Below are 21,047 nucleotides of genomic sequence, written 5' to 3'. Positions count from 1 at the left end.
TGTACTACACGTACACGGCCGTTCACAAAAGTCAAAACGGGCGTCTGCAGTCAACTTGCTGCTGATCTCCGCCGAGTGTCATCGCGGCATCCGCCGTACACTAACCACAAACTTGCAGTCGTACCCAACCGCGTACACCGTCGTGTACTGTTTCTTATATTGGTCTCACAGCATTCAATTTTTGAAGTCAGTTGCCTCAACTGCAAGTGTGGTTTATATGACCGTAAGTCGACCACAAAAATGTGGTTTGGTCAACCGCGAAGTGCAGTCAACGTGGCCACAATGTTGTTGTGGCCACAATGTTTATGAAATTAAGTCCGGCGGTGTTAACCCGTTCAAAAAATAAAAGGGGGGGGGGACAATAAAGAAATGCACTGTATCTGTGAATCTGTTTGTAATAGGGTTTTTTTTCCTGAGTATTAGAGAATCAAGTCAAAAGGTTTGTAGTGAATGAAGCAATCTTCCCTCGTTCAGATAGTATTTATTTGCGTTACATTTAAAAATGTGGACACATCCTGTAAATGTGAATAACAAGCATTATACTGAAAATACTATTTTTCGCTATAAAAGCTCACCTCTCCACACAGTCTAAATGAACATTGTTCGAAGTGCTGAAAACCAGAACATCCAAGACAGACACTGTGATAGCTACTTTCTGAATACTTAGTTCACCTCAACACCTTGACTTCATCCTCTTCAACTTGATACAAGTTGAGAGAGAACGAATCAAATAACCACTTGAAATATTTCTCTGGTGTCAAAACTAAACAATTACTGCTATAAAAACCCTCTAAAGGTTCCAAACAGTGCGTCGTTAAATCTGGAAAGGCTTCCAAACTGAGATGAGGTCGAAACTGCTCCACCAAATCAAGCTTCAGTGTTCTATTGCTGGAAAAATACATGAGATCCTCCCCTAAACTCCCTGATATCAATAAGAACAGTTTCATTCTCTTTCCCGGATTGCTTCTGGTATCCAGAATAAGCTTCAACTTCCTCAGGATGAACTCTAGGTTTTTGGATCCTTCTTCGTATAAAAATACCCTCTTGTTCACGGAATATCGCGTTTTTCCTCTGGAATACAGCTTATAAGAAGATTTTTGTAAGAAAAACGACTCAGGGATTGAATAAATGTGACTCGTCACAATGTGGTACTCTGTCTTCATCGATGCCAGCTCCATGTCTTTGGCAAGATATGCGGTAGCGGGTAGCACTCCTCCTTGATGCAGAAAGCCGTAAAGCACCCCTAGCAGGACATTCAATAGCAGCCAAGTGGTCAACAAGGAGTTGGAAGGTTTAGTTTTCCAAGAGTCCGGTTTGATTTGTGTTTTGGGTGCCTCGACCAGGGTGTCTTCAGGTTCTCGCAAAATGGTCGTTGCGTGCAGATAAACTAGGGGTAAAATCACGGGGAGGAGAAATCTGGGCTCCTGGTGGGGAAAGATGGAAAGGATAGCCACTGGAACAACGGCGGATAGAGTCATCAGACATTTGATGCTCCTTATTGTTGGAAGCAGGTTGAACTTCTTTTGGAAACACCTGCAAAAATGAGTGGAAATTACATTGAATTTCAATTATTGATGACATTTATCGCGATATGAAAGATGTATTCAACATTACATTCAGTTTGAAGAAATGTTTAGACCTCATCAAAATACAGGGTGTAACTAAATAAGAGAAAAACATCTACAGAGGTGACTCCTCATCGAAAAAAAGATAGGATTTTCATATAAAGAAACTTCATTGCCCAAAATAAACCGGTTCACAGCAAAAAATTATTTTACGAACAACTACAGAGATACATCGTCATAAATACATAGTAAGATCTGGTGATCTTGCAGGCCATCTTATTGGTCCATTATTTGTCTCGAAATGGAAAGACTCCAATTCGAACATTATTGCGCCATTAATTTTTTTGTGAATATAAATTACTTCATTTCAATCTTCATTATGATTATAGTGTTCGTTTCGGATGTTATTATTGCTAGGTACCATTTTTTTGTCTGCTCATCAAAACACATATAATATATTTTTGTTGTAGATATGTTTCAGATAATCATAAAAGGTTTTTTTATTCGAAGTTAATTGTAGAAAACGCTCAGAGCAATGGAAAAAAATATGAATAGGTACCTAAAAATGAAGAAATAACTTTCGAAAAACTTTACGGTACATAGAGAGATGTGAAAGTTGCTATTGTGTTTTTATTTAACTCGGTCAACCAATTTCCAGGGCCATAATTTAAAAGGGAATAAATCACACAATTATAATCAAATATTACCGAAACATCCCGAAATATAAAATAAAATTTAATTTCTCAGTTCAAAGTGAACGTCTAAGATCCAAAAACTACAACAAAATATATAGGTCCATATTTAAAAATTCAAAGATGGGGGTGGCCCAAGTCAGATGACATCCTGTATAAAAGATTCATGGACATATTCTGATAGCCCACATCAAGTGCCAATGGCAAAATGTGGATAGATTTTCAATATATCTGCGAATAAAGAAGATATAGGCAAAAAAATTATTTGGGATTTTTTGGTTTTTCCTGTATATCTCCAGAACCAAAGGAGCTATATTCGATTTTTTCACATCATTGAATAGGTCTCTAAAATACACAACTTTGCCACAATTCAACCGATACTCTATCTCTTATCGTTTACGAGATCCCCATGTACAGACACGAATTTGAATAGCCCTATATATCTATATATATCTTCTATTAATTATCTGCGAACGCTTTCGACAGTTGGTAGTACTGTCATCTTCTAGGCACTTCTCAAACTGAACTTGTCATCCTGTCGTCTGCCTCTTTATACGGTCAGAGCGTCTCAACTCAGGTATTTCAGGTACTTTAGGTAAATTTGCCTGTATTTGTACTGCATCAGGTACTCTTCTTTGTGTTAGATCTTCCCTAGGAATGTGTATGGTTTTGTTTAATATTTCGAATGTGAGGTCTTGTTGTGTTTTGATTTGTACTTGTTCCTCGATAAGTGATTTATGACTGTTGAATTTATGGATGTTCAAGTTTTCCCAAATGTCCATGAGGTTTTCGTTGTTGACTTGTTTTATGAGTTTTATGTTCTCTGGTGGGGGGAAATTATGTTTTTTTTGTATGACGTGTGTTGCGAGGTTTGATTTATATACTATTGGATTTATGTATGCCTTTTTGTGCTCATTGTACCTTTGGATTAGTTTTTTCTTGGTTTGGCCGATATAGAATTTGTTGCAGTCCGAGCATAGTATACTGTATATCCCGTTTTGGTCTTTGTCTTCTTCTTTTTCATAGTTGTTTATTTTTTGTGTTATCTTCGTGTTCGGCAGCATTTGAAAATATTATTTGGATCAAGAAACCTCGCGAAATTACTTCATAAGTTTGAGTTATATCCCTTTATAATATCGTTTTAGATAAATTGTGGACGAACACATTCACACTACGCCAATGGGAACCTTATACTGATCAAATAATGATCGTTTGTCGATATGCCGGACTTTTCGAGTTTGGAGATACCATGTTTACATTATCGAGCCCTTATCAGATATGACAGATAAGACGAGAAGACAATCTATTCAGACTGTGAAAATCAGAGAAACGTGTTCAATCTGTAGTTTATTACTGAGACAAAACTATGTGAAAATATATTTATGAAAATACAATGACTGTGGAGGGATGTTGGCTCGACAAATGTTCAAACCGAATTCTTTATCGTTGTAAGGTATCGGTAGTGCTTGTGTTTAGGGTAATGGATGGCCGATACTTACTGGAATATTTGTGTGAAACATGTTGTCGTTAATTAACGTACCCATCTATGCAAAGTTTAGACGGTTAGACTGCCCCACTTGAACATATTTCAACACACAAAGGAATGTATCATCCTCTTATGTAAACCTATCAGGTGATATTCAGGGCTGTCCCATCCAGTACTCCCAACAAGATAATGTCCAGAGCTGTACGGAGCTCTGATCCTAACGCACTCCCTAACATTCGGCCATTCTGCTACCCCATTTGGCCTCAAATGGGTTCAAACACCCATCAGAACTGACTGTAATGCTGTTCGTGGAACAATTGAAAAAAATATATAAACCCACGCATTGGCAGATGGGTCCTCTACGCTATGATCGGCCCAGAACCTTTCTGTGGGGTAGCGAAAGCATGTGTAAAGACATCCATAAACTCATGGATGCAAGCCGAATCCATAGATTGGTGGAATGAGATCTCATGAATAAGACAGGCGAAAGAATTCATAAGAAACCCATCGCCCAGATTCACGGAAGACCTGCTAAACCACAACCGTAAGGTTGTTAGTGGGTTTACCCACTGGCTGGCTGACTCACGGTCGATGGTAGGTTAGACATTTCTGGAAAACGCAAAGCATGATTTTTCTGAAAATTTCACCTCTAACATTTCCTTACCCGTTCTTTCGATCTAAAATATTTTCAGCATTGCGGCCTTGCCACTTCTATCAAAAAGTCCTAGCAATTATATTTTTTTAAATGGAACACCCCGTATATTATTACATTTTTGTAAGCGCTCTAGTATTTTAATACTTTTTTGTTAATAATGTCCTATACCTATCTCTATCTGTTTTCGAGATAAAAAATAAAGTGTGCTAAATATGGTCCAAAACATAGCCTTAATTGAAATTAAGTACATCAGTACTCTCGATTCATAAAAAGTTGATATTTTGATGATAGTTTGGACAAACTCAAAATATTCAAATAACACCAAGAAATCGACTCCATATCATACAGGGCGTGCTAAAATTACTATTACTTCCATTGTGCATAAAAGTAGTCGAAAGTTCATTTTTTCAAATTAAACCCCCTGTATATTACTCGATAAATTGAAAGATGGTGAAAAATGCTACAAGATGATATACATGTCCCTATACCATGCTCCATGGTCAGTCGGTAGCCAAGCGGTTCGGCGTGGGTGATTTGTTCATTCACTCGAATTGACTGCCGTGTTGGTCGGCGGTTCAAGCCCTAGTCTGAACGATCGATCTTCACTTGCTATCGTCCAACCCGTGTTAGGAAGCACACGTTAAAAGGTAATACCTCGTTAATCCTTAGCTCACACAAGTTTCGACTTCTGAGGGTTGTCGTACGTAGGGGTGCGACAGCTGGTTAACGGAAAAACAGATTTTAAACAGATACCTAAATCGTCAAGTTTTCTTAATAAAGCCGTTTTTGTGGAAAAATAGTTATTCACACAAAATAAAATGCCACTTTCAAGTGTTGAAAGTGGCATTTTATTTTGTGTGTGGGGATTATTGCAAAACGAGCGTCAGCAAGTGGAGCAAACTCAAAAGCAAAATAAAATCACTTTTAACAAATGTATCATACAAATTTTTTCATAACGTTACTGCTGATATTAAAAAAAAATTAGAGGGTCCATGGGATTTGAACACACGATCTTTGGATTACAAAGCATATGTAACAAATACATACGCCAACTCACGTTATTTTAAGGAGGATTATTGGTTAGTCATGAAGGACTTTCTACAGTTGGACTGAATACTACTTCGTCATCGTCAGTAACTTCACAGGGATTTAATATTATAGCACGAACTGCATGTGTGAACTTTTCTAAATGATTTTTTGGTAGGTGTTCTGATTGAAGTGTTTCTATCAAAGAGATTTTCAATCACAGTAGCACAAAAAATACTTTTTAAAGAATTTGATTTCTAGGTAGCCGTGGAAATATCGAGCTTATGGTGACTTTTATAAGTAATTGATAAATGGTTATTGACGCCAAAAATGATTGCAAATATTGATTATTCAAACGAAGTTCTTATGAAATTATTTATTATACACGGACAGTGTGATCTAATCATTGCCAGAACTTGTAGAAAATTCAACCAAATGCATCGTGAATTAACACCAATGAACGAGAGGAAGTTTGTAAGATTACACAATAATTTCCTTAACTATGGCTCCATGTTAAAAGCGCCTTCAACATTACCAAAACATGTTACTTCAAATGAGGACAATACTGTTAACGTTTTGGCATATTTTTATGCATATCCAGAAGCTTCCATTCGCAGTGCAGAAAAAGATTTAGGTATATCACATGCTTCAGTACAACGAATTTTGAAAAATCACGAAATGCATCCATATAAATTTACCAAAGTTCAAGCTCTAAAAGCAGAAGACTTCGAACGTAGAATGCATTTTTGTGAATCCCTTTTGATTCATACACAGGAAGATCGGGAATTTTTGTCAAAAATAATTTGGTGCGAGGAATCAAAGTTTACGAGGGGTGGTATTTTCAATAGAAGGAATAAACATTTTTGGGCTGATCATAGAATAGAATAGAATAGTTTATTAACTACGTTACATTTTCATGTTTGTAGCAAGTCAAGTGTATAGGCTTTCTTAAATAAACATATGAAACAAGTAAGTAAATTGTAAAAATATAAAAATATTAAGCAACACAGAGGTTATCTACGTACATATATAACCAAATAAATATTCACCTATGACAATAGGGGTATTTACAAACTACCACAGTACAAACGATACCGGTGAGTATGTTTCATCTCGAGTAAACATGGCTGACGTGAACTGTCCTAAAATAATCGTAGTATTCTGATACTGAGTAACATCCTCATGTTACAAAAGAAATGGGTTTTCAAAAAAAATTGACCTGAATGTTTTCTGTATTCTGAAGAACAATAAAATTAGCTTTTTTATTTATGAAGACACACTGAATGCAGAGAGATTTCTCCAAATATTAAGAACGACTGTAACCGATTTTCTTGGAAATTTACCTTTAGAGGAATATAGGAATTCGTGGTTTCAACTGGACGGAGCGCCAGCTCATTCCACCCAGGAAGTTTCCAGGAAACTTGACGAACTCTTCGACGATCGTTGGTTTAGGCGTTTAGGGCCGTGGGATTGGCCACCGAGATCACCCGATCTCACGCCATTTGACTTTTTTATTTAATTTATTTCATTGTAATTCCAGTTTCTTTTGCTGAGTATAATTGTTATTTTTTCAGCTAATCTTTTTAATTTCATTGATTCTTTCAGGGATTTCAAATCATATCACAGTAGACAATGGAAGTCCGAACTAATGTGACAAACCAAATTCTAGGCGGGCAACAACTAGTAATTGATATTTTAGCCATTCGTTCTAATTTTGTTTGTTCTTTCATTTAAATCTAATCATTTAAAATAATATTAGACAATGAAAGTCCGATCTAGTAAAATTCATCATGTATTATGGCAATGTATTATGGCAATGGCAGAGATGTTCAACCATCTACCGAAGCAAATTAAAAATATTCATAGCACTCCGAAATTCAGAAGGGCTGTAAAAAAATTTTTAATAACAAGACCGTTTTATGATTTGAGGGAATTTTTTGAACAAAATTTTGAATAGCTGTGACAGCAGTACAAAATATGTCGTATCTATGTCTCTCACTAAATAGTTTTAAAGGTAGGTGTGTATGTATGACTATATATGTATGTACATATTAACTGTATTAAGAAATTAAAATTTTTATAAAATTATTATATGTGTGTACATGGGTCTATGTATGTGTATATGTGTGTATGTATATATGTCTGTGTGTGTATATATGTGTATATATATATATATATATGTATGTGTATGTGTGTATATATGTGTATGTGTGTGTATATGTGTATATATATATGTGTATGTGTGTGTATATGTGTATATATATGTATATATATTATTTTAATGTTTTTATCATCTGACAATTCTTTCCTGTTTTGTATTTATAACCAATTAATATAGAATAAATTAGGGAAAACTGTTTTTATTTCTATTCTACTGTATTGTTGTGAAAATATTTTATAGAAACATGACTGTATATATACATTAAGTACGTCCACTTTTAACATACGACAACCCATATTGGTTTGCATAATTTTAATTTCATTTAATTATCATGACTTCCTGCTCATTTTAAGCAGTTAGGATTTATGTACTATTATATTTAGGAGCTTTGTCAATAAGAATTCTATTCTTCAGATAATAAAGCATGCTTTGATTTGATTTGATTTGTAACATTGTCAACCACTTATTTCGAACAAAAGCGATAGTGTGATTTTTTTTCTAGAATGCTGGTACTCTACAAACTAACTCAGGTAGTGGGCTTCACGAAGAAAGGCTTCCTTCTTGCATCGATCAGTATCCGCCAAGTCAGGATAGACAACATTGGTAACAGCGTTACCGGTAGAGCGATTACATAAAAAAATTAAAATGGCTCACGACCTAACGGTGTGAACTCTGAATGAGATTTGAGGAGATATAATGGGTGTTCTGCCGGACACTTGGACACCCGACAGGTTGGTAGAGGTTTTCACAATGACAGTTTATGAAGGAAAAGTGTGAATCACATTCAATACAGAGGGGTTTGTGACATTTAGTATGAAAGGGTATTACAATTCTCTTTACGAAGATTTACACTTTTATGAATTTGGATAACTGGTTGCGGAGTTATTAATGTTTGAATTTCAGACTAGAAATTTCGTAACACTGCCACGCTGTTAGCAGTTGCCAATCTTCCTCTTATACAAAGGTTTCATATGTGAGTCATATCTATCACATCGCGGTCAAGTAGTGAATTTCAAAAGTTCATCTTCAGTTAAAATGAGCATTGAATGCGGAGTACCTCAGGAATCTGTCCTCGGTCCTTTGCTGTTTTTATTATTTATAAATGATCTAGCATATATATATCGATTGAAAGCAAATTCACATGGAAGATGCACTGATGCACTGAAAATTAGGGTAGAGCATAGTATAGGCAAAGGTAAACAATGGTGTGATGCTAATTTATTATGTCTCAATATATCAAAGACTAATAAATGTAACCTGGACCATATAATTCTTGAAGAACACATCATTGATCATAAACTAGAGAACAAATTTTTGGGCCTCAACATAGACAACAAATTAAAATTTGGAATGCATATTAGTACACTATGCAAAAAATTATCCTCAAGTTGTTATGCGATAAGGTCTATCTCTAACTCTTTGGACTATCACTCTGCTAGAAAAGCATACTTTGCACTTTTCGAATCCCACTTGCATTACAGAGTTTTTTTCTGGGGGAGCAGCTGTCAAAACTTGATGAGTCAAGTTTTCACAATTCAAAAAAGAACAGTTAGATTCACTACCAGAGCTAGAGTCCAAGATTCCTGTAAGCCCCTCATCACAACTTAACAGTTTACTGCCTCTTTATTATCGAAATAGTCTGCCTAATGCACAAAAAGCACAAAGATAACATCTGGAAGTCAACTTAAAGTTATGCCATTCGTCTCACATTCAATATTCCTTTTCCTATCCTGTCAACAGCACAAATTAAAATTTCGATTCTTTATAATAGCAAAAAATATTTCAATCATCTCCCCCTTTCAATCAGAAAGTTAACCTGCTACAAAAAGTTTCGAAAAAGATTAAAAAAACTTCTGCTAGATAAAGCTTATTATAATATTGAGTAATTTCGCAACTTATAAAAATTTTTATCACAGACTTCTACCATAGATTTTTTGAAGTGTGCTTGACCCATATTGATATCTTGTTTTAATTCTTGACCTTTATTTTAATGTTTCGGATTGTTTTAGTTCTTAAGCCTGCTTTGTCAACAAAACCTAAACTTTTATGGCAATAAAGCATTTTTGACTCCGACTGACTCTGACATGCAGTTGAGCTGCGTTAAAATTAATAGAGTCCCAGGCACTTTGCTGTTTGGGTAGGATCTTTCGTACACCAGAACCTACGATGCAAGTAGTTGGGTAACATGAATACCTACTTCAAGATTTTATTTTGAAATATTCATTTTCTTATACGTACGTTGATAGTTTCGTCCATTATTCATAACCGGGTTTGAGGAATGATCAGCTTGAGTATTCTTATTACTGTACTGTTATTCTCAGTATTAAAATACTAGATTGTACATTACATACAAAAATGGTTTCATTTGAAAAAAAGTTGCAGTTAATCTCGATGATGGTTTAGCAACTAACAGCTTTAGGTTATATAATAGACTTTTTGATCCAGTTTATAATTTTCCCATCTTTTCAAGTAATTGAAAAATCGCTTGAGAAAGGCATTGTGGAACAATCTATATAGCATTTCATCAAATAAAAGATTTATATCACAACAAACGATATAACTGAATTATAATGATTAGCAAAAACAATACTTACAAGTACAAATACTTCCCCAAAGTGTAAACTGTGCACAGTCCCAAAACATTGAACAGCAGGGGAATATTAACCAGAGCATGTAGAAATCTTGGATGAATCCCATGTATTGCTAAATTATCGGCATTGAGGTTGTATTTTAGAAAATTGAGTGGAGTGAACACGAAACTATTTATAGTGACTTCCAACATGAATATTTCCCCAGAAGTAATGTATCCGTAATAGAAAGAATCAACTAGAATATTCAACAGTAGTGCTGGTATGGAACACAGTAGAAAAACACATATTCTCCTGTAGAATTGGAAAGGAGTCACAGATTTGCTACCAAGTCCTCGGTAAAGCCAGAAGAACACAGGTATCACTGCAAAGGCAAGAAACGTTGGTCTGTTAAAAAACCCCATCACGCTTATTGTACTGATAGCAAAGCAGTTTCTGTACGAATCCGACACTATGAAGAGTCTAAGTTTGTGAAACTTGGCTTTCTCTGCAGTGGATTTACTATTGTCGTATCTGAAATTGATGTACTCACGATTTCTCAACACAATGTTCGAAAATGTCAAGCTTTCGCAGACGAGATATATCAGAGTTGAAAACAGCACCAGTTCTACCGTATTGGAAAAACTCCTAGTTCCGTAAACTATCATAACATACGAACTGGCTAAAATGACTAATCGGGACTTATACTTCTCGTTATTGTTGGAGCAAATTTTGTACAGACAATAATCCACTAGGAACGAAAGAAGGCACATGAGCAGTCTCGGTACCACCAGTAATAGATACGGTCCAAGAATTGTCTTCTGAAAGTACAATTCACTTAGGCTGTTGAGATACCTCAAAGACTTGTAGGACTGACCTATAGTGAAGTACGGGATGGTCATGCTCCTCACAGGGAATGTTACATTAAACTCCCATGGAGGGCTGCACTCTATGTCTAGGAATTTTCCCGCTAGTACTTCTACAGACTGAAAAAATTCGTCTGGATGTATGTAACCTGTTTGAGGTACCAGTACTAAGAGTATTCTCAAAAGTATTGAACAGACGTAAATGGCATTGAAAGTGTCGATTTTCTTCTGAAATTTCATGGTAATATAATCGCTTTTTCATTCAAATAAACATTCGTTATTGGCCGTTGCTTCCGAATCAGGAGCAATTGGGGCCAAATGGAAAATTAAATTAGACTTTCTTTTGAAAATCTAAATTTCAACTAACTTCACTATTTACAAAATTGACGTTTAAAATTCTTCTTTTTTGTGACTTGGTGTTGGTTTGTTTCTCTGTTGCTGCACTGTCCAACATATTTTAATCGCAAAAATACCTTCTGTAGACTGAAAACGTCTTGCATGTGTACTTTGAACTCAAAGTGAACTATATTCAATAACATAAAGTCTACTCGTGATATTGATGGGTTTTAAAAATCAATTAGTCCATATGAACTTGAAATGAATTTACTATCCTCGGATTGCTTGGATCACTTGTATTTCCTTCGTCAAATCTTTAAAGCTATCAAAAATATCATTTGAATGTATTCTGTTTTGCACTCACAGTACACACTGTATGTTGCGAATTCTACATGGCTGTAGAATGTTCCAAAAGTTTCAAGAATATTTCAAATACTCCCTAAATAATATTAAGAAAATATGAACAGAATATATAATGTGACCCAAATGTAACTAACTCTTAATTCAGAAAATGAAAATGAATCTACTAGGTATAATCAATATAGCTCGACAGTAAAATCTTTCATATTATTACCGATGTAAGACTTGTAATAACACAACAACACATCAAGAAATGAAAATTGAAGAAGCGACATAAATCGAGTGAACAAAATCAAAGCAAAATACAAAAAGCAACTTATTAATCCTTTGTATCATTTTTCGAGAGCGCATTCATTTTCTGTCACATGGAAAACCCTGAGAAAAACATTTTGCAGCATCATATTGATAAGGGATCTTCCTTGCCCGGTCTATTATTTTTATATACGAGTCTGTATGGAGAATCAGCTGAATCGTATTCCGGCAACTGATGCCAAATCAAGTCATAATCCCACAGCAAAAAAAAATATAGTAACAAAACTTCATCGTATCATTATGTATCAAGACATTAGCTAGTTGATTTATTCGTACATAAGCCTGTATCGCTGAACAATAATAGACGATATCCAAATCGGGTTTTTGTCAATATATATCAGACTCGATATTACAGTTTTCAACATCCGATTAGTTGCTGTTTTTATTGATAAACGTTTGCGAACATCGTTCAGTTTATTTTGGGGGTATTCAAATTTTTAAGAATGTTTCCTGATTTCAAGACCAATTGAAACACTTTTCTTGTTTTCAGTGGTTTATGAAGTGTTAAAAACTTGTATAATGCATGAACGATACTTATGTTGATAACTTCCTCGTTCTTCTGGTTGTCTATGAAACTTGTAGTATCTAATAGGGAGAAAGATAAAATCAGAGAAGCATTTGTGATCCAACGCCATAGAATGGTATTTCGGCCAGCCTTAGGACTCGAGAGTAATATGCTAAGTTGAATCACGAATGTACTGCTGGACTCAACCGTTTTTATCGCAGAAGCCTGAGTAGAGACGATGGCATTTCCTGTTACGAAGACGCCATCTATGGGATTGATAGAAGACTGAATCTGCGAATATCAAAGATGAACAAGTTTTCCCAAAGTAGTTGCAAAGGTGATTGCAAACTTTGGTAGCTTGGCTTTTCAACTGACCGTTTTTGAGCCGAACACACGTCTGTCGCCATTAGATTTTTCAAATTAAGGCATGCATTATAGTGAATCTTATCTTTTCCATTTGCATGCTGGTTTTTCCCTTTGCTTGCTATGCACCCCATGTATTCGGCTCTGCATTTTAATGAGTCAACAATACATTTTAATATATGTATATGAATTCAAGAAGTACTTCAGTGTGAGATTCTCACTGAACAGTTTTACGAAAATGCAACACGTGTTTTGCTTTACAATAGCTTCTTTAGACGTGTCTTTACCGAAGTAAAACACATATTTTGCTTTACAATAGATTTTTCAGGCGTGTCTTTGATGGAGTAAAGACTTGATTGAAGATATTATTGAATGGCGAAACACGTATGGCTTTTTTTGGTAAAACTGTGAATAATCCGTAGAATCATTAACGTGAGTTGAGAGTGTAGTTCAAAAAAAATTGAAAGATTTGCATGAGGTATGTGCTAGTAAAGATATTTTTATCAATGTACAATATGTTGGAAGGACCTCAACCTATCCGAATTGGGGTTTACTGCCCATTGAGCTCTGTCGGCCAAGGCCATCATACCAATATATAAATATAAAGAGGAGAACAAATGTCAAATTTACAGGTTACGATATTTTTCAGTATTGTTGATAAATATTGAGTTGTAAAGGTCTCTCGATGATATCTACTTATAAATCAAAATAAAGTCTGTGATAAAAGTCTGGTATATCATCAAATTTCAGTAATTTCTTTCAGTTTGACAAATGGACGAGCTTAAATTAGCCATCTGCAGACTATGTTTGGAAAGGATGTCACCAAACAGACAACATAGTAGTTTTGAAGAACTTTGTTCGTCACAAAGACTGAGCTTCATTCTTCCTGATAAGGTAAAAACCATCTTGGTAGTACCCAATATCGATTTTACCTCTTGCTTTTAACATTTCAGACTAGTGCTTGGGCTTTGAATCATCCCATCTGTACAAAATGCTCAGAAGAACTTCAAAAAGCCTACGAGTTTAAAGTTAAATGTCTTGAAATAGAACAGAAAGTTAGGGGTTACTTAGATAATAGCAATGCGTCTACCGTGGAACTCCAAGATGTGTTATTTGCAAATAAAAGTGAATGTGAAAGTAACAAAACAATTTGTCGCTTGTGCTGCAGTACGAGTATCGATGGCTTTACTAAATTGGATATATTCAATAACAAAGCGTTGGGGCAGATGTTACTGCAATGTTTACCAGAAGTGGTGAGTTTAGTTAGTTTTGTCAATGTTAATTCCAAAGATTAGTCTGTACTATTACTGAAAATATATCAATTACTGCAGGATATTGGTTCGACCTATGATCCAAAGATTTGCAAGACCTGCTTCGAGAACCTCAAACAACAACACATGTTCACTCTAAAATGCCTGAGAGTCGAAGAAAAAATATCCGAATACCTTGCTCAGCAAGGAAGTTGCATCGAAGAGGTTGATCCGATGAAAATGCTGCAGTGTCTCGCCCAAAACCCATCCACTCAGATTGAAGCAGTGGTTTTAAAGATGGAAGCTGAAATAAAGGAGGAAACCATGATGGAAGGTGTGGAATCTGTTGATAGCGAATATTCCCCTCAACCCAAATTAAACTCAGTCCAAACCAATATCCAAATGAATTCCGTTACTGTGATTCCTCCGACACGATTATACTCTTGTAAAAAGTGTTCCTTTAGTGCAGCGAGCGATGCGGAAGTAAAGTACCATTTCGTCGAGGCACACAACAGTAATGGAAAGCTTTCCTTGTATGAATGTGATTCTTGTTCTTTCGTTACGAGACATTGGAATGTCTGGAGCAACCACAAGCTGATTCATCTGAGCGAGGATCAGATAGTGTGGTTGAATTGTGAGAAGTGTACGTACAGAAGTAAGCTTAAAGGTAATCTGGAGAAACATATGTTGACCCACAGTTCTTCTGAAGAAAAAAGGTGAGAAAATCATTAATATTGGAGATCTCACTCATTGATGACTGAATGTAGTTTATTAAAAGTATATAATTATCTTTTTTTATCGCCATTGAAGAAAATCATACGTTTCTTGTTGAGTGGGTAGCCAAAATGGCCCATAACTCACAACTTATATGCCAATCACGCAGGAGCAAATTCATAACTTGTGTATATGTATTGAAATAGCTGGCTGGGCTATCATCTTCTTGGATCTACTCAAACTGAACGTTTTATCTTCTTGTTTGTTCTTTTATGCGGTTAGAATGCCTTAGTGCAGGTACTGCAGGCAAATTTTGCCTGTATTTGGGTTACATAAGCTAATATCCTTTGTATTGGATTTTCTCTAGGTCCAATTTAAAAAAAAATCAAATTTATATATACTGATTAATATTCTGGAGAGGTGCATATGACATGCACCTTACCCCTTGCCTCTCATGTAGACCTACGACTTTGTAGATACCTGTGGCAGATACCAAACAGAAAAACAACAACTAACCCAGTTAATGCCCTGGAGAGAGCTGAAGTAAAACCATCAAGCACCTGTGCAAAGTCTTCGATTTGGAAGATTCATCGCAAGTTATTTCCCACTATGAGGCAATGGAGATGTAGAAATAAAAAAGGCTTTCTCGAATATTTCGTTCAATTTGATCACTGTATCATATACTTTTGGCTTTGACAAATTGAGAGATTAGTTTGTTCATAAACTGTAATCCAGAAAATCTTTGTCTTTATGCAATGTTTCAGAAATATTTGAAAATAATTTCCAATACATATCGCCTTTTGCAAATATTTCTTCAACTATTAAGCTTGTGGAAAACGAGAGAAAACTTTTTCATAGTGCAGTTGACAGGTAACAAGTAATCCTCAAAGTGTATGTGTGATTTAGCATAGTGAATATCCTCATAGACAGTAAGTAACAAATATAAACTTGAAATTTTTATTCAGATTTAAATGCCAAGAGTGCCCTTATCAGTCGATGTGGAAAAGAGACTTGGAACGCCATCTAGTGAAGCACCAGGAACCTGACCAAGTGACCAAGTACGGCTGTCATTTATGCTCTTTTTCTACCAAGCACCAGCGCTACCTCAAGTTTCACGTGCAAAAGGTTTGTATATGTGCAATTGTGGACTGTCGTTTAGTTTCCATGTGGCAAAAACTTTGACATTTGACCGCACTTAGCAGGCTTTTTTTGGTCTTGGCTCTCCTGTTTTATGTTCAGGTCACTGTTGATTTAGCAATTCAGTTTTAAGTCTACTTTTAAATATCGGTAGTCATAAATTTTTCAAAGATATTTCAGAAATGTTTTCTGAATGTGTCTGGGAAGAAGTTCTTTCAACAAATGAGTGGGTCGTTGGCTTTGTATCAGTTTTTGAATGAAACAAGCGAAATGCAATTCTCTTCTGATTTACATTTTCGAACAATTTCATTGATTGATTGAAGGAGTCATATGATCTATGTAATTCAGACTGAATATCAGTCTAATGCAGGCATTTGGTACTTTCTGAATTCTTGCAGAAGTTGTGGAATCGAGGCAAGGGCCATAGATGATATCGCAATATTTGAACGTAGATAGAATCAGTACTTGTGAAAGGGTAATGTTGTGTGACCTACTAAGATTTTGTCTGTTTGAATACAGATGTATGAACGACATTTTAGTGGAAGTATTGACTTGATAGATAAACAAATAGATTGTAATCTATATGAAGTCCTAAGCATTTTATTTTCTTAGTCAATTCCACAGAATGTCCATCAATATGCAAATGGATATTATCTATCCACGATCATTGGCTTTTTCCAATGATTCGTGACCAGTTATGACCCACCAGTAGCAGATTAAATATCAGATATAAAAACCTGCAGACCACGGATAATAAACCCGGAAATATCTGACAATTTAAGTGCTTGTCAAGTTCCCCATTTCCATTACAAAAAAAAGAGATGAAAGCTCTATCTTGGCGGCAAGTGATATCCTTTTTACATCCAAATATGAGTTGCAGTCCTCGTAGTTCAGGTTCCCTCTCAGTGGAAGAGCTTCATGAAGCAAGAGCCGAATCGATCCCTCTACAAAACCCTTCTTCACTTGGAAGGATCGATCGCCGCTTGAGAAATGGTTCTTATGGAGATTCTGTGAAACGCGTTCTTCCTCACGAATCAGTAGAAAGTTATCCTGAAAATCTAGAGAAGAAAACTGGATTGGATAATTTAGGAAACTCTTGCTACATGAATAGCATTTTACAAGTGTTGTTCATGACGAAGAATTTCAAGAACGAGGTTTTAATGATGATCGAGAACGGAAATGTTTCCTACTTGTTCATCAAACTCAAACACCTGTTCATGCAGCTGCAGTTTCGTAAGAATGTATCATCTTTTCCTTCAACCGATTTCCTGGAGTCTGAAGTCCACTAGATACTCGTTAGGACAACAAGAGGATTGTTTCGAATTCTTGGGGTTCTTGTTTAATACTCTTCGTGAGCAAAACAATAGCAAAATCAATACTCCTGAACGCTCTGTATTGAATGATTCTGAATCCTCACTTGTTTACTTTGTAGTAAATGTTCAAGAGGTAGTGAAAACTTATGTGAATTTCTGGAACTTCATCTAGCTTTTCCTAATATGACTAATAACCAGTCCGTGCAAAGCGTATTGTTAAATCATCTGAAAATGGAATTTTTAAGAGGTGATGATCGACTGTATTGTCAAACATGCGCCAAACTAACTGACTGTTACAAGGAAACAATTATAGCTGAGGCACCAGTCAATCTAATAATAACATTGAAGGTTCGAAATAGATGAACATTTCAATCTGGCAGACTACTATTATAATATTCATGCAGTCATTGATCACTGTGGTTCTGGCGTTGAATCTAGCCATTATTATGCATTGGTCAAAGACGAAACAGACTGGTTTGACGATGGTTGTATCACGAAGTGTTCTGGCGATGTATTGAATCTATTGAAGCCTCTGGAGACACCCTACATTTTGTTTTATGAGAGAGAAGACTTTGGTAGATCAAGATCTTCAGATGATGTGTTGTTGCAGGTTTTTCCGGGTTTTCCTGCAGCTGAAAAAGCAAATGCGCCACTGGAATCTATGAAGTTGACCCGGAGCGCCAATTAATTTTTATTGTTGTTTTTATTTTTACAGAAATTATATCCAACTGTGATACTGTATATATATAAAGAGAATACATAGGTATGTTTTTATGAGTTGAGTAAATACCATAAATAACGATATAATGATCTCAAGTACTCAGAAATAAACACAAAACCAATAAATGTGTGTTTGTTAGAATAGGTCATATACATATATCAAAGTCCAGCATTTATGGACTCTTACTCTATTTATTTGGATTTGAATATGAAGGCAGTCTTTTTCGTTTACAGGTACACGTTGGCGAAGAAAGAGGTGACGAAATATTCTATTGCGCTCAGTGTAACTTCACTACTAGGCAGAAACGCAGCCTCGTTCCGCATATGCTTACCCACCGTAATCCCGATGAACTAGTGACGTACCGTTGCCAGTTCTGTCCTTATGAGGCCAAGTGGAAAAAGAGCGTCAAAATGCACGAAGAAATTCACATAAAGGTCAGTAGCAATTGAATTTGAAGAATGAAGTAATAAATAGATCAATATAACTCTTCCTCAGACCTTCAGCTGCGATCTGTGCGATTTCGTTACAAAACAAAAACGGTTCCTCAAGGAACACATCCGGGGCCACGAGCCCCTCGAAAAGCCGGTAATCTACACATGTGGTGAGTGTGAATTCAAAACGATCTACAAGCACAGCATCGTCAAACATGGGCTGATTCATAAAAAACCCGAGGAAGTAACTATGCACTGTTGCCAGCAGTGTGAATACAAATCGAAGAGGTCGCAGGACCTCAGGCAGCATATTTTAGCCATTCACACGGAAGACGCGACGATTTACGAATGCGATGAATGTCAGTACAAAACGAAATACAGAGGTGAGTTGATTTTTATTTTAATCAAGAAGTTTTTAATGTGAACAATTCAGTTGGAACTGGCTTAACGACCCAATTGTCGAGTCCAGTGACATTTAGAAGAAGAATGTAACTTCTTTTTTTTCATGCTTTGGCCTCAGCTACTAGGGTTTTGTGTCAATACTGACCAAGTTCCCTATTTCTGAATAATATTAATGAAATTCTGACATCCAAAATGTTGTAAATGTGCATTTGAAGTTGTGCGTCATGCAATTCTTATTCTCGAAATGAATAAGACAATTGATGCGAATGAATTTCGACCAATACATACTCTCTCTCCGATTAAAAAAGTTTATAATCAATGGCTGGATTATGTAGAAAAAAGTGAATTTCTGATAAATGATCAATCAGGCTTTAGGAAAAACATTCTTGTAAAACTGCGATGAAGCTATCCTTATGTATGTTAATAACAATATGTGACTGTTGCGTTTCTCGACCTACAGAGGGCGTTCGAAACTGTAGATCAAAATATTCTCTCAGTCAAACTGACAGACTATGGTATTATTGGTAGTGTTTTAAATTTACAACTAGCGTTTCACTACATAGTAGCATTCTCAGTTGGACTGGTCCGACAATCATACTTCACAAGCTTCCAATACATTTTTACAATAACAGACGGTAAATTTTTCAGAAATGTATTTTGTTCAAGTTCTACCACCATCTTGTGAAGATTTCTACTTTTTAAGTACCGTGGCTTTAGCTACCAGAGCTATTTGCCAATGACGTAATAAATTCTGTATTTCTTCAACAGGTGGATTACGTACCCATAAGAATCTGCAGCACAAAAATCCAGACGAGGTGAAGAAATTCCGATGCTCGGTCTGCCCTTTCGAAACCAAGTACAAATCTAGCCTACTCTCCCATGAAGAAGCCCTCCACAAAAAATTCGACGAAGCTTCGCTGTTGAAATGCCCGCTATGTTGCTTCAAAACGAAGCGACGGGAATGCCTGACCAAGCATAGCGTCGTTCACGAGACGAACGGTGAAAGATTCCAATGCTACGATTGCGGTTTCGAGACAAAGTATAAAAGGGCGCTACGGAGGCACGTAATGGGTCACAAGCCGGAAAGATGGAACACCAAAAGGGCCGTGAAACAAGTGAAGGATTTCGAAGAAATCAAAATCGAAGCGATAGAACTGTGTTTAGATAATTGAATTTCGACTGGGATTCGGTTACTGGTAGTTGTTGGTGGTGTATTTTACGTGTCAGTGACAACCTTGACAGGCCCTCATTCTTCTTTTTTGATATTTATAGCGGCCCTAGCTACAGGTGAATTTAACGAACTGGTTTGGTTTGAGGAAATATATATTTTGGAAAGATAATCATTTAAGTATGTGGAAAAAATGTATGTCACCAAATCCTGAAATGTATCTTCGAATAGAGGTAGATGGGAAATTTGCAATACTTTTACTTTACAGCTACATGATTTATTTGATATTTTTTTAATGATTGTAATTATTTTTGTATACACGCAATTTTTCAATTGTTTCAACGATGATGAGTTGGAGATTTTCTATTGAACAACCTTTTCTGAATTTTGGTGGACTGTGCTCTTTATATAATGTTACATGAAAATATTTTAATTGTGACAATTGAAGTTTCATTTCACACAGAAATAACCCTTTTGTCCCAAACTGTTATATACGCTATGGTGAATAACAAATGGTGAATTAATATTATTATTATACTGTAATGTATCAGCTTTTTAGGTCGTCGTCTGTTGAAGTTTCTTTCTGACCTTGGAACCTATAACCTTAAAAACAACACAGGCCTCTGACGATGCCAGCCGTTTGCGCCATCTCGTCGCAAAACTATGGAATAAAAATTGAAACCACAAACAGTTGCTGTTACTAGCTTTTCCTAGTAGCACTAGTCTTTATTTTCAATAATATTATCATTAATAATCATTTTACGAACAACAATCATAAATGCTGTTAGGTAAACGCGTGAAAATTCAAAATCACAGATTACAACTACGACGTTCAGTATGAAATATGAAACGGTATACCATGTGGAAACAAATCAACTACACTTTGATGGATGAAAAAGGGAACTGTTTTATCGATAGTACAATTTGGCGGTAAATTTTAAATTTTCAACAAGAATTGGATTCATTGATTAAAAAATATGTTAGCAAATTTTACTAATTTGCTGCATTTTGAGTTGC

General features: G+C 35.8%; 2 protein-coding genes across 3 annotated transcripts; one reads left to right on the top strand and one right to left on the bottom strand.

Annotated features, from left to right (window-relative positions):
• Positions 1-461: 461 nt before the first annotated feature.
• Positions 462-11,424, bottom strand: PIG-Z (Phosphatidylinositol glycan anchor biosynthesis class Z). The gene is made up of 2 exons (XM_023170714.2): positions 10,180-11,424; positions 462-1,533 (listed from the first exon to the last, which is right to left on the bottom strand). The coding sequence occupies exons 1-2, from the start codon at positions 11,256-11,258 to the stop codon at positions 669-671; spliced, it is 1,944 nt and encodes a 647-aa protein (XP_023026482.2). The 5' UTR covers positions 11,259-11,424; the 3' UTR covers positions 462-668.
• LOC111514477 (uncharacterized) lies at positions 3,562-20,472 on the top strand. 2 transcript variants are annotated; one of them, XM_074173426.1, is made up of 9 exons: positions 3,562-3,819; positions 8,088-8,316; positions 13,658-13,788; positions 13,848-14,147; positions 14,226-14,860; positions 15,824-15,983; positions 18,263-18,463; positions 18,525-18,843; positions 19,631-20,472. In XM_074173426.1, the coding sequence occupies exons 3-9, from the start codon at positions 13,666-13,668 to the stop codon at positions 20,032-20,034; spliced, it is 2,142 nt and encodes a 713-aa protein (XP_074029527.1). In that variant the 5' UTR covers positions 3,562-3,819; positions 8,088-8,316; positions 13,658-13,665; the 3' UTR covers positions 20,035-20,472. The 2 variants fall into 2 exon arrangements, with proteins under 2 accessions (XP_074029527.1, XP_074029528.1); XM_074173427.1 differs by lacking the exons at positions 3,562-3,819; positions 8,088-8,316 and adding an exon at positions 13,495-13,607.
• Positions 20,473-21,047: the final 575 nt, after the last annotated feature.

The sequence above is a fragment of the Leptinotarsa decemlineata genome, unplaced genomic scaffold, assembly GCF_025532065.1.
Source record: "Leptinotarsa decemlineata unplaced genomic scaffold, Ldec_3_MD MMD2_tig00000251_RagTag_RagTag, whole genome shotgun sequence".
Lineage (NCBI taxonomy): Eukaryota > Metazoa > Arthropoda > Insecta > Coleoptera > Chrysomelidae > Leptinotarsa > Leptinotarsa decemlineata.
Note: the sequence above shows the minus strand (reverse complement) of the source record. Positions and strands in the feature narration are given on the sequence as shown.

What these genes read in the sequence shown, in the direction of transcription:
- PIG-Z (XM_023170714.2), bottom strand. Translation starts at nt 11,258, where the DNA reads ATGAAATTTCAGAAGAAAATCGACACTTTCAATGCCATTTACGTCTGT. An exon ending in TTGGGGAAGTATTTGTACTT is followed by an intron (nt 1,534 to 10,179) that starts GTAAGTATTGTT and finishes TCATTTTTGCAG; the next exon opens with GTGTTTCCAAAAGAAGTTCA.
- LOC111514477 (XM_074173426.1), top strand. Translation starts at nt 13,666, where the DNA reads ATGGACGAGCTTAAATTAGCCATCTGCAGACTATGTTTGGAAAGGATG. An exon ending in AGTTCTTCTGAAGAAAAAAG is followed by an intron (nt 14,861 to 15,823) that starts GTGAGAAAATCA and finishes ATTTTTATTCAG; the next exon opens with ATTTAAATGCCAAGAGTGCC. An exon ending in GTACAAAACGAAATACAGAG is followed by an intron (nt 18,844 to 19,630) that starts GTGAGTTGATTT and finishes TTTCTTCAACAG; the next exon opens with GTGGATTACGTACCCATAAG.